At 29.3% G+C, this 16,802-nt stretch overlaps 1 protein-coding gene across 5 annotated transcripts in view; it reads left to right on the plus strand.

The window, feature by feature from the left end:
• Rhogef2 (Rho guanine nucleotide exchange factor 2) overlaps positions 1-16,495 on the plus strand; it is a 37,876-nt gene extending 21,381 nt beyond the window's left edge. For 3 of the 5 annotated variants that reach the window (XM_083086719.1, XM_083086721.1, XM_083086722.1), the window contains 8 exons: positions 7,701-7,972; positions 8,065-9,396; positions 9,775-9,891; positions 10,182-10,358; positions 10,690-10,913; positions 11,577-11,727; positions 11,942-11,988; positions 13,101-16,495. In XM_083086719.1, the coding sequence (XP_082942845.1) occupies positions 7,701-7,972; positions 8,065-9,396; positions 9,775-9,891; positions 10,182-10,358; positions 10,690-10,913; positions 11,577-11,727; positions 11,942-11,988; positions 13,101-13,199 (2,419 nt within the window). In that variant the 3' untranslated portion in view covers positions 13,200-16,495. Of the gene's footprint in view, positions 1-7,700; positions 7,973-8,064; positions 9,397-9,774; positions 9,892-10,181; positions 10,359-10,689; positions 10,914-11,576; positions 11,728-11,941; positions 11,989-12,635; positions 12,926-13,100 lie in introns of all 5 variants that reach the window. The other 2 variants (XR_014436374.1, XM_083086720.1) reach the window with 2 other exon arrangements.
• The last annotated feature ends 307 nt before the right edge of the window (positions 16,496-16,802 follow it).

A 16,802-nucleotide genomic window follows, 5' to 3' on the forward strand; every position in this document is an offset into this window, starting at 1 on the left:
TTTTTTTCATTTAATTTGTAGCAAGCATCATGGGGTATATTCCATTCCATAAAAAGCATTTCTCGTTGCACATTAGTCGTAAAATATTACAAAATTAAGTGATATATGTATTTACGTGTTATTTATATACAAAATATACCTATAAGTAAAATTTTTTTCATACGTTTCATAATTTTTATGAAAAGAATATATTCATATTAATAATATTTTTAATAATATTTATATTTATTAATATTTATATTATTAAGTTTTGTTATAATATTCTTAATATAAATATACATGTATTTTTTTAATAATTTTCTTAAATAGAGTTATATTTCATTGTATTAAAAATTTAACAAAATTTATGATATTTACATAGATTTAAAAATATAATGATAAATAATGCAAATAATGGGGAACATACTCGGTGAAGGGTTATTTCATATAGAAAAAAATAAACACATAAAGAGTGAAAAATATGGTATAAATATTTTTTCATTATATAATTTTCGAAAAGATAATGTTGAATGTGAAAAGTCTATTTCTTGTGCTCGGTAATATTTATTCATTAAGATACATAAGTTCTTTGTGTGATAATTAATTATGTTGTCAAAGGCCACACAAGTTTTTAATGCAAAACTGCAAATATTTTATAGACCATTTTGAAAGATCAATAAGATTTAATAATAATATTGACACTTATTATGATAGATACTAATAGTATCATGCAAGCAAATTTATAGTTGCATATGATACAAGTATCTTGTTTATCAATAAATTATATCGGATATAATGTCGATGTATAATTGCATAGATAAAACTCTTCTTTCATCAAGAATGTCAAATGTCTTTCTTCAAAAGTCTTGCAATTGACTGGAAGAGTATTATAATATACTTTTTATTCTTTTTTTTATGAGAAATTATCTCATTTACGACGCAATTCCGACAGCTATATCGCTTTCGAAAGGTCTGTTTCTTTTGCCTGCGCTTGTATTTTCTTTCAACTTTTTCTCACCTTTTTCCTTTCTGAATGTATCTAATGAAAATGTTATTTTATAGAATATATAATTTATTTCGCTTTGAGTGCGAAAAGTAACGCAGTCAGAAGAAAACCTAAAATATTTTTCGGTACACAACTTATTACGCGTGTAGAAGAGCGTAAAATGTTCGCACTATCATATCGATCGAAGACGAGCTGTTATTCGAGTTTGTCGAATTTGACGTTTCGGCCGAGCTGTTAAAAATGGAGAGTCGGGGGAGGATGACTGATTTGACCAGACTTGACTCTGCGCGAAGCTGAAGTCGTATGAGAAACAGATTTACGAATTTTTGGCAGCGTTCCTCCACCCCTCGCCTCACCCCTCGCCTCCCTCATGGTCGCTTTTCCATAATGAACACGTGCAAAGAGCGCAGACTCGTTTCTTGTCGTTCCAAGGTGTATACAGAGCCTTCGTTCGGGAGGCCTTCAGTGTGACGTTCAATTCCGCGGATGGCTATTGCGTAGCTTCGACAGCACGAAACACCCACGCTTTCGGGACGCTTTTGAAACGCCGCTTTTCATTTGGCACGGCAGAAAATTCGGCTCCTTACGACGTCTTACGAGAGCTCGCTCTCGCTCGGATCTGTTTGTGTCGCTCTTGTAATCTCTTTTTTTAATTATTCGATGGTAAAGGTCGTTGTAAATTTACCGATTAAAATTTTTATGCAGTTTTTTTTTTCTTCTTTTCCGTATCGCATCCAGTGACTTCGGCTGACTCAATTCCAGAGTCAATAATGAATCGACGCCGTTCTTTCTGTCTCCTTAATAAAATCGTGCGCTCTTCCGACGGGGATATGTACGGAAATATGTGGATTAATAATTAAGGAAAACTTGCAGTAATAATTAAGGAAAAATACAGAAAGGTTTAATGACAATACGATTGTTTAATGACAATATGACACAATGATTGAATCTTTGATTTTCAATCTTGTCGTAAAAGATTTTTTTTTTTTATTGACAAATGAGTATACGCTATTTAAGTTTTAAAAAAATATAATATTTAAATATCTTCATTTAATTTAGAAAGGATGAATATCATATTTTTTTCCAGAATTGTCATAATTATTTGATTCTTTTAGAATCACGGATTTTTATTTCTTATAGTTTATCAGTACATTATAGCTGATATACATACATCAAGATTCAATGATTTGGCTGTTATTAAACTGTAATTATATCAACCGAATTATAAATACGAAAATAACATAGAAATTTAAAATTGTACAAGAATAATGCGGGGGGAGAAACAGAGATCTTTTTAAGATATAAAATTATTATTTTATTTAATATATCCTTCAACTTGTAAATGTATGTTAGACATGTTTAGAATTGCATTTAAGTGCCTTACACATCTTGTCGTATCTTTAGATCTAAGAGAGATATGCAAGAGTTCTATTCGCAATGACTCATTCTGTATATATTGCTTGTTAAAATTTAGAATTTTGCAATGGAAAATGTTAAGTAAATAATTGATCGAAGAGATAATTTCGTTCCTGTGTTAATTTATAATCGTTATTAATATAAAAATAATAAGTTTTGATGTCATTGAAGAAAATAGTTTCCATCTTTCTTCTGTTTGAATATTATTTTAAATAAGAGAGCACTTTCACATGTGTCTTACTTTAAAAGATTATCAATAACAGTTTATTTGAAGTAAAATCCTGCAGGATGGGAGGGATCGCAATGTGTAATAATTGGGATATTTTTATAAAAAAGATAAAATGAATGCTGGGCAATAAAACAAGATATATATTTCGCGCAATTAACTTAATAAATCTGAATTATTACAGAATATTGCATCGCATATCATTCTTCTTTAACGAAGAAAGTTTAGGAAGAAAGTTTACAAAATTTCTTTAAAAGTTTCTATCGTTAAAGAATTTTCTTATTTTTTATAATGCAAATAACAGTTTTTTTTTTTTCATCTCGTTATCTCTAAGTGCTTTTTTATTTTACAGAGACATTTCGGTAAAATTTGTTACGAATTAACGATATCTTGATTTGATCTCTGTGCGAGGGTATTTTTAAATGGAACGTCGAGACTAACTTAACGCTCCGCAGAGCTTTCCATTTTTATCCCCGAAAGTCAATTAAAGAAGTAATTTAAGGAACGCACGACTGACTGGATATCTAAATCTGAAAGATGTACACGATTAACGTTTTTCTAAGTCATTGATAACCGATGCGAGAGAATTAATAAGCATATTGATAAACGACATATTTCGAAATTCAATGACAATTGCAAAAGAGCTGTATTATGCGCGGTTATTTATACAGCGGCCAGAGAACTCGTGTAATGCTGCTCGTAATTTTGTGAATGACAAGCGAGTCTATCGGTGCTTGTTGCGCGGCATTTGCTTTCGCATTTCGAGCATCTCGAGATGATTTAAAGAAGGCGTGCAGAGAGAAAAGAGAGACGCTATAATACAACTAAACTATATATATATATATATATATTTTATAAATATATATTTTATAAATATATTTTATAAATATATATATATTTTTTATAAATATATATATATATTTATAAATATATATTTTATAAATATATTTTATAAATATATATATTTTTATCACATTTAAAAAATACGCAATCAATTTTATTTCTATTGCATCCCCTTTGAAATGCTTTGATTAATAATAATAATATAAAAATAATATATAAAAAGAGTCTATCTTAATATCTTCTGTTGGGGGAATATAATTTAAAAAAAATTATTTACTGCTATCATAAAAATAAAAAACGTATAATTTTATTTTGTACCTAATTAATATCTTAGTTCTCTTTATAAAAATTATCGTACATAGATTGAAAATATCGTAGATTAAAAAATTCGAAACGTCTTTCGAAATTGAAATATAAAATCATACTTGTAACACAAAATTTTATTCCATACAGATTCCATATAGATTCAATAAGATGCATAGATATCTTGAAAAAAAAAATGATTTTTACAAAAAAAATTATTTTTATACTAGTTACATGAATCACATCATTTTTAAATGAGGAAAATTATAGCAGCCTGTTCTCTGCCCTCTCCCTCTCTCTCTCTCTCTCTCTCTCTTTTTCTTTAATTATAAAAAATAGATCTATTAAATGTAAACACATAGTGCAATTTTATTTGAGAAAATACGACATGTTAACTGAGATGATTACAGAATCTAAAGTTTCAAGCCGTAATTATACTCGCATGGTGAAGATTTTGACGAAAGCTCTATTTTTATTTTACCTCTATTTTAAAGAATCGATAAGAAAGTGTGTGAAAAAAAAACGATCCGTTTTTACCAGGTTCCTCTAATATGGGTGCACGCTGGTAAATGGAATGATGTCAGAGCACGGATATGTCTTGGCTTTTATTTCCGAAGCGATCGATACCCTCGAATCAATACGATTGTACAGAGTGTCTTTCACCAAGCGCAGTTCTTTGAGCCACGGATTTTTTAGACACTTAGCGCAAAGTGCGCTTATTTTTGAGGGAGAGGAAGAGAGAGAGAGAGAGAATCTTTTTTTATATATTATTATATATCTTCAGTCTAAAAATTTGCATGTGAATACATGCGCATTTAAAAACTTTCTTATCACTTATAGAGGCATGATTTATGATCGTTCCTTCGCATCATAATTTAATGATTGTTTTGGCTATTTTGGCGCTGAGAAAAACGGATGAGAAAATCATAATAACTTTTATGACATTTTGATGCTGTGTTATTGTGCCATAAAATGATAGAAAGCTCTGTAAACTTCGAAAATGTAAGAGAATTAGATTAGATTGAAATTAAACTGAATTGAGCGAAGATTAAGATTAAACTAAAATGAAATCAAAATTAAAACTTGTTATACACGTGGATATTTTGCTCTCTAATTCGAGATTCTTTCATTATCAATTTATCATCAGAAACTCTCAATAAACGTGTAAAAAATGTGATAGTGCGGAATCAAGTGAAAATTTAATATTATCAATATTAATATCTCGTCTTTTTCCTGTCTTCTAGACATCATAAATTTTTAGTTTTTAGCTAGTTTATGCCAGATTTATATAACGAGAAAGAAGAGTAAAAGAAATTGATCAAAATTAAGGTAGCGATTTTAAGGTATCAATGAAATTATGTTAATGCAAGTGATTTTATTGAATTTAATAATTGAAAAATTTTTTAATTATTGAATAAAATGGATTGTCTTTCTTACAATCAAAATAATAAAAATAATATGAGAAAAAAATTAACATAAAATAAATTATTCATAAATATAAAATACGTTATTGATAAATAGCTTCTCTTTAATATACAAATACTTGCACACAGCATGAAGAAAAATATAACTTTTTTATAGCTGATTTTTTTTATATATACACAAGCAGAAAATTTTTTAAAAGAACAAGAAGGGATACACATTATATAATTAAATATTAAAACGAATATTTTTCAAACGTTAATTAATAAAAGGCAATATCTTTTATACTAAAAATATTCTACAGTATTTACTAAGAACTTAGCATGTTCTCTTATTGTCGAGCTTTATCAACGATATTTTTACAAGAAAAATTTCTATCAACTGTATCAAAAGGAAAGATATAGCTCGTGATTATTCTCTGCACATTCTGTATTTTTTTTAAAGGTCTCTCTTTATTGGGAATGTTACCTCGCCTACAATTTAGATTGAAATGCCACTGCACTCTTATACAGCCTTCAATATTGAACCAGCGACCTTTAAAATCTCGCCGTTTTATTATCAATGTAAACTAAATTAAATATTTTGAAAAATTTTCCTAACAACGATATTATTTCATTATATTCATAACATGAACATATAAAATTTATTCTGAAGTAACGTATAAACGCGAGAGAGAAGAGACGGAGAATATTTATGCTGAATGCATGGGCAAAGTGTGCGGACGCGCGCGTGTCTCTTGGTGTCGTGTGACGTGTCAATGAAACCCTCCGAGGACTGAAAGGAAATTAAAATAAAAATAAAATAATAAAAATAATAAAAAAATGAGGCAACACGGCTCGCGACGCGTCCGCCCTCGACTTGTTTCTCACGGTAACGAGATCCCGGGCGATCCTGAGCTGGTGGCGGCGACCCTACGTTCGGATCGGTCAGCTGATGTCGCCGCCACCCCCAAGAGTTATTCGGATGCTGACGAAAGCATCACCGAAATACTTATGCCGAGTGACGACGCTGCCACCACCATCTCCGCGCGCGATCATCTGCGCTGTCTTAATGAGCGACGTACGAGGTCCGAAAGGTATTTTTTACGATGCCCATCGCGCGAAAAAGATTCTATTGTTTTTGCCGTCACAGCGAAACTGTGTTCGTTGCTGCTTGTTCGATGTGAAAAGTGATTCAATTTTATTACAATCCACTGATAAACATATTTCCACCTATAAAATAGTCGATTTTTATTATTCTTTTTATGTAAAAAGAAAAGAATATGACAGTTAAGACTCTAAGTTTTAGCTTTCATTTTCATGATACATAGCTTCTTTTAATAAATATTCATATTATATATATAACTTTTTTTTAATAAATATTCATTTTTTTAATAAATATTCATTTCCGTATATCTATGTTTGCTGATTATTATTGGCATGTACAAAGAATATTCCAAAAGTAGAATACAAACAGAAATTTTCAAGTAAAGTCCAAACATTTATACTGGCCTCTTGACAGAAAACATTTTTATAACTTTACTTATAATAATTTATTTGTTTTTTTTTTTTTTCAATATATTAATTATAATAAACAAGAATTTTGTATTATATTAAATTCTCCTGCAAAACTTGTTAAATTAAGAGAGCATTTTGTTTTCTTAAAACAGCTGAAATATTTTTCAAAACCTAGAGCTAATAAAAAGATTATAAATTGATATTGTTTTTTCTCGACTTATTTTCAATGAAAATTAATGTTATCAAGGAAAGAAAATTTTTTTATTTTTTTGTATATCAATGTAATCGATTACTTATGTAATATTTTATATTTAGTGAAATCTGATAGAATAGAAAATCTGAAATAAATTCTTGTTTATAAGAAGTATAGTAATTGTTTATAATGAAATATAATCTCGTAAAAAGAAACAGAGATTAATAAAAATAAAATAAAGCTTATTTCTGTTGAGAAAAGAATATTAAAATTTTCTCACTTTCTCTAGTCTCATTGTCAAAAGTCAATTTATCAATTTTTCCATTAATTGGAAATACCTACAGATTAAACGAATAAATAAACAAATAAATAAATAAATAAATATATATATGTAGCCGACATCAAGAAATTTAATGTATATATATGTATGTATGTATCAAAGATTGAAAACAAGATTATAAATTAACAAAAAAACTTCATGCATTAATTTATAATATTTTCTATATGAAATAAACAAATGAAATTTTTAATATTTTAAATTTATTATGACAGAAAAAATTTCTTAATTGATTGCATTTTTAACGTATACGTATATATGAAAGTTTTAAAACAAATTTCTTGAAAAACAAAGAAAAAAAACGAGAGAATTTAATTTTCAAGACCTGTTGACAGCGAGTTCTTATGGCTTCTTTCAAGAGAAAGTCAAATGTATCTTACTTATAAAATCGATATGATAGTCCGAACTACGTTGAAAAATACTAGATTATATAATTAGTTAATAGCATAAATGCATAAATTGCTAACGATTGACTATAGAGTCGGTTCCAGCGATTGCGAGCCTTCTGGAACCTTCCCCGGGAATTCGGCTGGCAGTTCGTCAAACAGCAGCTTGTCAACTAGGAGTCTGGATAGTCCCAGTACTAGCCTGGAGCAGGTACATCCCACAACATCAGCGGCAAATGCTTCAACTTCGTGGGACAGTGATGTCGATGTCGAGGCTGATCCGCCGGATTGGAGCCAGGCAGTTGCCGAGGATGTTTTCGCACAGCTTAGCAATTCTGAAAAAAAGAGACAGGATGTTATTAACGGTAAGTAATTATCTTGTTTTGAATCTGCCTCAATATAAGAGGCCGCTGCATTAATAAAGTGTCTACAAAGTCTTTTTTTCTTTTTCTTTCAGAATTATTTCACACCGAACGCTCCCACGTTCGCGCGTTAAAAGTGCTCTCGCACGTCTTCCACAAGCCTCTGTTAGAGTCTCAAGTGTTGCCGTTGGATCAGATTCAACTGCTCTTCTCCAACTTGGACGAAATGTTGATGATCCATTCGCGCTTCAATCAGTCGATGAAGCGAAAGAAGAAGGAGAACCCGTGTGTAGGCGACGTGGGTGAGCTTCTGCTGGAGATGTTCGACGGCGAAGCTGGCGAGGCGTTCGAGAGGGCCGCGTCAACTTACTGCGCTAAGCAGCAAGTTGCTCTGGATGCTTTGCGTGATCGTCGACGCAAGGATTCCAAGTTGAACGCCTTCCTAAACGAGGTGGAAGCGAATCCGCTATGCCGTCGGCTTCAGTTGAAAGATCACATACTCACCGGCATGCTACGACTCACCAAGTACCCGCTGTTATTTGAGAATCTCGTCAAGTACACGCCGGACAGTAACGAGAAAGAGAAGGCGGCCGTGTTACGCAGTCTCGAACGTAGTAAGGAGATCCTGAGTCGCGTTAACCAGGCGGTGAAGGAGGCTGATGATCATCAGCGACTCACGGACATCCAACGAGCGATCGATCGGTCGGCCTTTGACAAGTTCGATCACCCGACTGTGCAGGAGTTCAAAAATCTTGACATCACGAAACGTAAACTGATTTACGAGGGACCGTTACAGTGGCGGCGCACTGAACCGAATCGATCGATGCCGAATCGCTCGGTACCAAAGCCGGTAGATCTGCATGTAGTGTTGCTCGACGACACAATCTTCTTCCTACATCGACAAGACGACAAGTATCTGCTTAAGTTTATTAACACGACTAATCAGGCAGGCAATTCCGTGCTCAGTCCAATCGTCAAGCTATCCACTGTGCTCGTACGTCACAATGCCGCCGAAAAGGACTCTCTCTATCTGGTCAATACTTCGCAGAATGGCGCGCAAATGTATAATCTAGTGGCGCCGACTTCCGCAGAGCGCAAGCTCTGGTGTAAGCACATATCCGAGGCCGTGGAAGCTTACAAGGCGCGCGATCGCCAGGGCAGAAGACCAACACCGCCTACTATGCTATCAGAGGAACCGACAAACGCGATGGAAGACGGATCGCCTTCAGAAGCAGATAGCATAATCGTTGAGAAGACTCAATCGCAGAATAGAGAATCGAGGGAGCTTGAACAAAGTGCTCCTGCCGGCATGCAGGAACATGATGAGGAAACACCGGAAACCACTACGACTACGGAAACTCCCACGACCGCCGAACAAACGCAACAACGGATGCAACAGCAATCGACTGTTGAGTCGCCAATGACAGGTTGTATTTCGAGTAAACATTACGATATTTATTACAAAAATGCTGATTGTCTAACGAAAGTTATAACCGCAGATTTTAATTCATAAGCTAAAGGAACGATCTTTGACACATTTTACACATTTATATTATATCTAATGTGAATTGTGAAACATATCTTTCTGCATATAATATTGTTAATTTTTTTCGGGATGTATAAAATGTGCTGAATCAAATATATTTGCAATATAGAATTGAGAGCTTTTAAACATGAATTATAATTAATGTCCATATATATAATACGCGTCTCACAAAACATTTTCTAGTAATTTATAATAATAATAATAAATAAAATAAATTTATTTTTAAGATGAGAGATTCATACTTTTTTTCTACATATAGGTGTAGCGGAGCCACTACGAATGGTCACATGTACTCAGCTCTCATTGATAGATCCATTGGAAGTTCATGTAGAAGTACCACCAGTGCATATTGCAGAGCCGGTTCTTACACCAATAGGTATATATATGTTTCTTTTTTTAATATAATTTTAAATTATTTTATTCTCTTTTAAAACGCAAATTATTAAGTATTGCTGACATTTTACGTGATATTTATATTACATTTATTGCAAAAGTTATTGCAGTTATATATACTTTGATGTAATGTGAAGTATATTGTATAGCTAAATATATATATATAATTTTCAATAAAAATTTCCTAGAGAATTTACACAATCCTGTCATCTTACTGAAACAAGACACAATTCAATAGCAAAAAAAAATTTGTGGATATTTAATATTTTCCAGAATGTCTGAGACGTAAGGACGAAATAATCAAACAGGCTCTGCTTGAAAAACACATATTAATGGCGGATATATTAAATATTCCTAAAGAAGACTTCGAGCATGTGGCAGACATAGCATCTGAACCATCTTCTGTGGAAAAGGAACCTGCTGAACTTATACTTGCAGCCATTAGTCAAAGTATTATCAATAAATTTTTTTAAAGTCTTAATGCATTAAAAAATAAATAGTTTAAAGAGAAATATATATTTCATTAAACACGATATTCAAGTTTGAGTTAATATATTATCGAAAGCAAAAATATAAAAAATTCGAAGAAGACGATATATTTTTATTTGTTTAATTCAAAATGTATAAAAAATGTATATACTCTTATACTACAGTAAATTGATAGCTTATACTAGTAGTATTACTAATTCAATTACATATTTATTTCTCAATAATTGATATAGGAAGAGAAAGAATAAAATAAAATTTATATGCACTACATATATTTTTCTTTTGTATACAGCGGATCATCTAGTGGGAATGTTGAACTCTGCATTAAATGTAAGCGAAACGGAAACGATATTTGCATCGTGCGGAGCATCAACGTTATCGTCTCCCGCTGCATGCGAAGCTACTGGTTGTCCCACACTACGAAATCATTCGCATCCTCAGCAATCGATTATGGGGATGATGCAACCGATTTGTCATTATCTGACGTCCCAGCTTTCCCAGCTGTCGCAACTGCTGGTAAATATGTCGTAAAAATACTCTATTTTCTTCATTCTCGTTATCTTCACTTATCTAACGTCTTCAGAATATTACATTTGCCTCGGACAAAAAACGATAGGCTTTACGATTGTAATTGGAATTCTATCACTCTTTTAGATAAATGAAGCTAAAACAAAATGATATATTATACTCTATTAAAAAGAGTTACGTATAATATTAAATTATCATTTATACATGCTTTATCATTTTGTTTATATATAATTTTCTCACAAAATTAAAAATTATACATATAAACTAAGAATAAACTATAAATGTTTTTTTTCTGTGTTCTGTTATCTACATAGTAAATTTATATCAGAATACCTTTAAAAAGACGCTAATAAAATAATTATAAAGCAAATTTACTTTCTCTCATTCAAACATTTTATCTTGCAAGAGAGAAAGAAGAGAAGCTACATTGTAAACATATGAACCAACTTTTATGTAAAAAGATAATCTACACATATACTCGTGATTCTATTATCGCTTTTTATAAAGCTTTTTGATATTTACATCTTCTTTTTTCTCTTTCTTTAATATACATTTAATTGTGAAAAAGAAAATACAACTAAAATAAGCAGAGTTTATCTCCAGTTTAAAATTTGTATGCTTTTCAACATTTTTAATTTGAATGAATTACAGGAAATTATAAAGGAACGAGAAGAAGAGCGAGAAAAATTACGAAAAGAATTGCGTAGAAGTAGAGAACGTATACATGCACTTGATACTGATGTACAGCGCCGTGAATTTTCAGAAGTGGTAACCACGACGACTCACACACAAACGGTCACTGGTTAGTATTCTACTTACTTTAATTTTACTCCTAAAATTATTGCAATATATCTACATAATAATTTCAAAAATATGACAGATATCTCAAACACATAGTCTATTTTTCCTGCTATAGTTCATTAATATAACGAGTATGAAATACTTGCAATATGTTTAAAAAAAGATGTATTTAAGTCATTATAAGTAGTCCAATAATATACAATATGTCTTTACAGATGACGTCGTGCATCAAGACAGTTGCACCAATGACATCACTCGTAATGTAAGAAAGATTTTCTAATTTTATTGTACATTAAATATACGTACTGCATTAAATTGTAGCATTTTTATGTTTATTATTCTCAATAAATTAACAGATGCTACAATGTATATTTTAAATTAACATTATTTATTATATATATAAGATATAGAAATTGCTTTTTTGGAATTAGTCTCAAAAATATTTTCTCTTATTTTTTGTTTATTAGATAGAATATAAAATATTATTCTGTTTCATCAAAGTTATTATATTCAAAATTAACGGAAATGATTGTTACAGATCCTTTTCTGAGATATCTTTTAATTGTCAGTAAATTGTATCATCTATTTTATGAATTACTTAACTTATGAATTATAAAATATTTTTCATTATTTTGTTATTTCATGACTTTTAGAAAGTTTTATATGACATTTTCAAACAATAACATTTTCATTGATTTATTATTGGAATTCGCCATGAAATTACATAGTGATTTAAGTTTCCTGCTTTTTCATATTGTAATCCATAAATTATACAAAATCAAATCAAGAAATCAAATTTTTTTATCACTCACGTTTGATGGTATAAATAAATAAAATATATCGAAAATTCTCATTTTAATTGTTCTTTATTAGTAAAAATATATATAATTCAATCTATATGTGTCTTAGATTTCCAGAAAAAATTGATGGTAATTCAATCGAATCTATTTAAACAGCCATTAATTCATAAATTATTCGCTTCTATGAAGAGAAATAGATTTTATGAGAATTTATTCTATCTGATATGAAAAAAATTGTGACAAAAAAAATAATTTATTTCTACCATCACGATATACGCGCATAAGTCCAATGCGGCTGCAGTGAGGGCCCGAAGATTTTAGACATCAGAGATATATACAAGGATTTTTTACGCAGTAAACAATAGAATCGATTGATCGCACTCGAGCAATTTCGAAAAGGTAGATTAGTTCAAAATGTGAATGATCGATTATGATTAATATAAGATTCTTAATTTTTATGTATATATATATATATATATATATATATATATATATATATATATATATATATATGTATATCTTTGTACAATTTTTTCATATTACATTTTGTAACATACTTTGTACATATCAACAGGAGCTCGTCGACGCACGCGCAGAAATAACTGGGGATTCGAATACAGAAAATCTTAATCTTCAAGCGGAAACCGAAATGATGGGTGACAGTGTCGGTTGAAGCGCAACGGAGGAAACGTTCCGTCGATCATATCCTTCTTGATCTTGGTGCATTTCATGAGCGGTGCTGGAACGTTCTCGTATACCGAAAGAGATCAGAATTATTTGTAGAAAAAAAAACTGAAAAACGCGGACGATACATATATACGTGTGTGAGACATATAATTCTTTACTGCGGATAATAATGCTACATATATACAGAAGAGAGAAACAAGTCATTTTCAAGCTGTTTTATTTGTCTGATAAAATTTTTGGGAAAATATTTCGATGATAATATATATTTATATATTGTTAGCTCTCTTTTAATTGATAGAAATTCAATACATAATGTTATAGAATACGATATATATTAAAAATCTGTGTTCACAAATTGTCTCTTTTTCTAAATGATCTTTTTTTATTACTTTGTAAACACCGGAAACATACGTCGCATATTTTTTATGCAATGTGATTTTTCATGTCCTGCCAAATTTGTATAGATTGTTTACATATAAAGTTCCTTCAAGATAATCCCATGGAAGAAAATCGTTCGCTGATGTACTGAACAATATATCGGCTTAAATCAGATTCTTAAACATGATTAGTATATATGTGGGTAATTATTATTAATAATATAATATAATGATTATATTAGATATCATGTTTCATAAATCGTACGTCTTTTTAACAATAAATATCGATTAATAAGATGTTATATATCACTCATGCTTTCTTTCGTTAAATTTTTCAAAAGTTTTTATCAAAATAAAACAGCTGATAAACTTTTGTTTCATTCCTGTATTCACCAAAATATGAATCGATGATTTTGCCAAAGATTTTATGTAAATAGATTTACATAATCTGCACTAATCTATCAGATACAATTTTTTTTTACATCGTTGTTATTTTGCGAACTGCGAGTCCTGTATATTATTATTATTATATATTATTATTAATTATTATTATTATTATTAATATTATTATTATTATTATTTAAGAAGCCCGGTTTATATGTATATGCAAAAATGGATGGCGAAGTTATGCGCGAAAAAATCTGTACACTTTAATTATTATGTACACTATAATTATTATTAATTAACTTTTGTTAATTATTATTAACTATTGTTAATTTCTTCGAATTTTTCGTGCATGTATCAATGTTGCAACATATAAATCTGGATTCCACTCATCATTTCAAAAATAGTAAAATGAAAATTATAATAGTTTGTGAATATTCGATTTTTCATACTAGAAATACAGAAAAATTCTTTTGCGAGATATTAAGAGAAATCATATAAAAAGTGCGATTTTTTCACATTACAAAGTTGTGCATTAAAAAGCTGCTGTTTACAAGTAGCAATCATAAGATGTATTTTAATAATTTGATATTCATATAGAATATCTATAAAAGAATTTTGTGAATCGGATAAGAAAAAGTCTTGGGACAATTAACTTGTTACATAATGAGGAAAATTTGTGGGTCAAAGTTTTGCACAATTTATGGCTTCCATAATTTGTTAAATATCTGAGTAATACTGAAATTGTTTTAGTATCTAAGATTTTGTGGATTTTTAAATCTACCTTCTCTAAAGATCTAGGAATTAAACAATTCAAAAATACGAAAATCTTAGAATATAAGAATCCAAGAATCTACAAATATAAACACACAATTTTTTATAAAGTAGACAGTAGTTTACGTACTTAAATTTCGTAGATATATATATACACACACACACATGACGCTCGTGCGAATTCATGCAGGATATCTTAGCATGTGTCTCAGATATGTATTACTAGTATAATCTTTTCTTGTTTTTTATTCATTTTACGATTTTAGAAATTATTCTTTTTAATGAAGATTTAAATTTTTTAAGGTAGTTAAATACTTCTCCCCTCTTTTACCGTTTGTTAAATAAATGATTTTGTAAAATAATTAAAGAACAAAGTTTTACGATTTAAAAATACCTGCAAATCCTAGAATATAAAGATTATAAAATTTATTTTGAAATTTAAAAATGTACAAATCCACAAGGGAACTTTTAAATTAAAAATCTGAAAATCTAAAGATTTAAATATCTATAATTGGAAAAAAAATTTTGAATATAAAGAACCATTCCAATTCTTTCAGTGATTTGATTATGAACTATTAACATATACATATTTGTTTAGATATTCTTTCTGTGTGAATAAATTTAATGTTAAAATATAACATATAAAGTTATCTTTTTGCACATTGATCTCTATAAGAGTATTGTCCTTTGTGTGAAAATCTTTATGAAACAGATTATTTTAAATGCATGAATTACTCGAAGAATTAGCGATATATGTTAAGAAAAAAATGCATGAAAGATTCTTCGCATCTAGTATCTGTGTAAGTGACTTTCTATCCAAGAAATTATTTTAATTTAATAAAGCATATTTATAACATATACTATAAATTTTTGGATTGTGACAACTTTTGATATACTCTTTGTAGATAGAGACACAAAACATATGTCCTGCATTGCATTCAGGATATTGTCAAATATTAATATAAAGATTTTTTTTTATTTTATTAAAATGTATATTTTCAATAATGTTAAGTCCATGGAATTTTTAAGAAAAAAATTGTGATGCAAAAAATTTCTGTGCGAAAGATATATTGATAACTGATTATTTAAAAATTCCATTTTTAGTTTTATTTAAAAGATATATTAAATCTTTTTTGCGCCGATCTAATAGATTACAATATTGACAGCTATTGTGGCATGTATCTATTTTATGTTACATTTAAGTAACTTTTGGACAGACATATTTATTTTTTAAATTTGTCTCATAAATTAATTTTATCAGCAAACAATCAATAATCATCATTTATATGAATTTAATTACTTATTTGCGCCTTTGCTCGCAATTTCTTCGTTTTTCATATTATAATTCGAGACGAATGATAAATACGGCTGAAAATCTTGGAATACTTACAAACATGCTGGATTTTTAAAAACATTATTAAACGGAGCGAGTAAACTCAATGAATCTCTTTCTGCAAATAAAATTCAAATTTATTAGCATGACAAGATTAAATATGAAAGACTTCTGTATATTGTTATTTTTCTTTCTTTTTCTTGTTATGTAAATTGCGTATATAAAGGACTCGTCTACTTACATAAAATCTTTGCTACTGTGGAACACTAATAATTTTTAATGATAAGACAAAAACTATTACAAATGCGATACTATTGTATATGTATAAAATATTTAATAACATTATTCGATAATATTTTATTATTATTATTATTATTATTATTATTGTATTAAAACAATTATTGAATTGTGTAATTCTTTTTGTTTAATACAAAACCTATCTTGAAAGATTACCAACATATTAAAAAGAAAGGAAAAAGAATACATCAAGTAAAAGAATTACTTTTTTCTTGTCAATATAACTTTATATATTATATAACAATTATATATATATATATATATATATATATATATATAGTAATTATAAAAATTATGTTAGTTTTCTACAGCTCAATGATACATACGGCTCTTTAATTTTATATAGATATATAAATTAAATTTATTGATATATTAATTTATAAGTTTCAGATGTATATTTAAAGACGCTACCTTCGATTCACGA

This window comes from Camponotus vicinus, unplaced genomic scaffold, assembly GCF_025532165.1.
Source record: "Camponotus vicinus isolate PSW18456_S1 unplaced genomic scaffold, iyCamVici1.0 SCAF_13, whole genome shotgun sequence".
NCBI classification, from domain to species: domain Eukaryota; kingdom Metazoa; phylum Arthropoda; class Insecta; order Hymenoptera; family Formicidae; genus Camponotus; species Camponotus vicinus.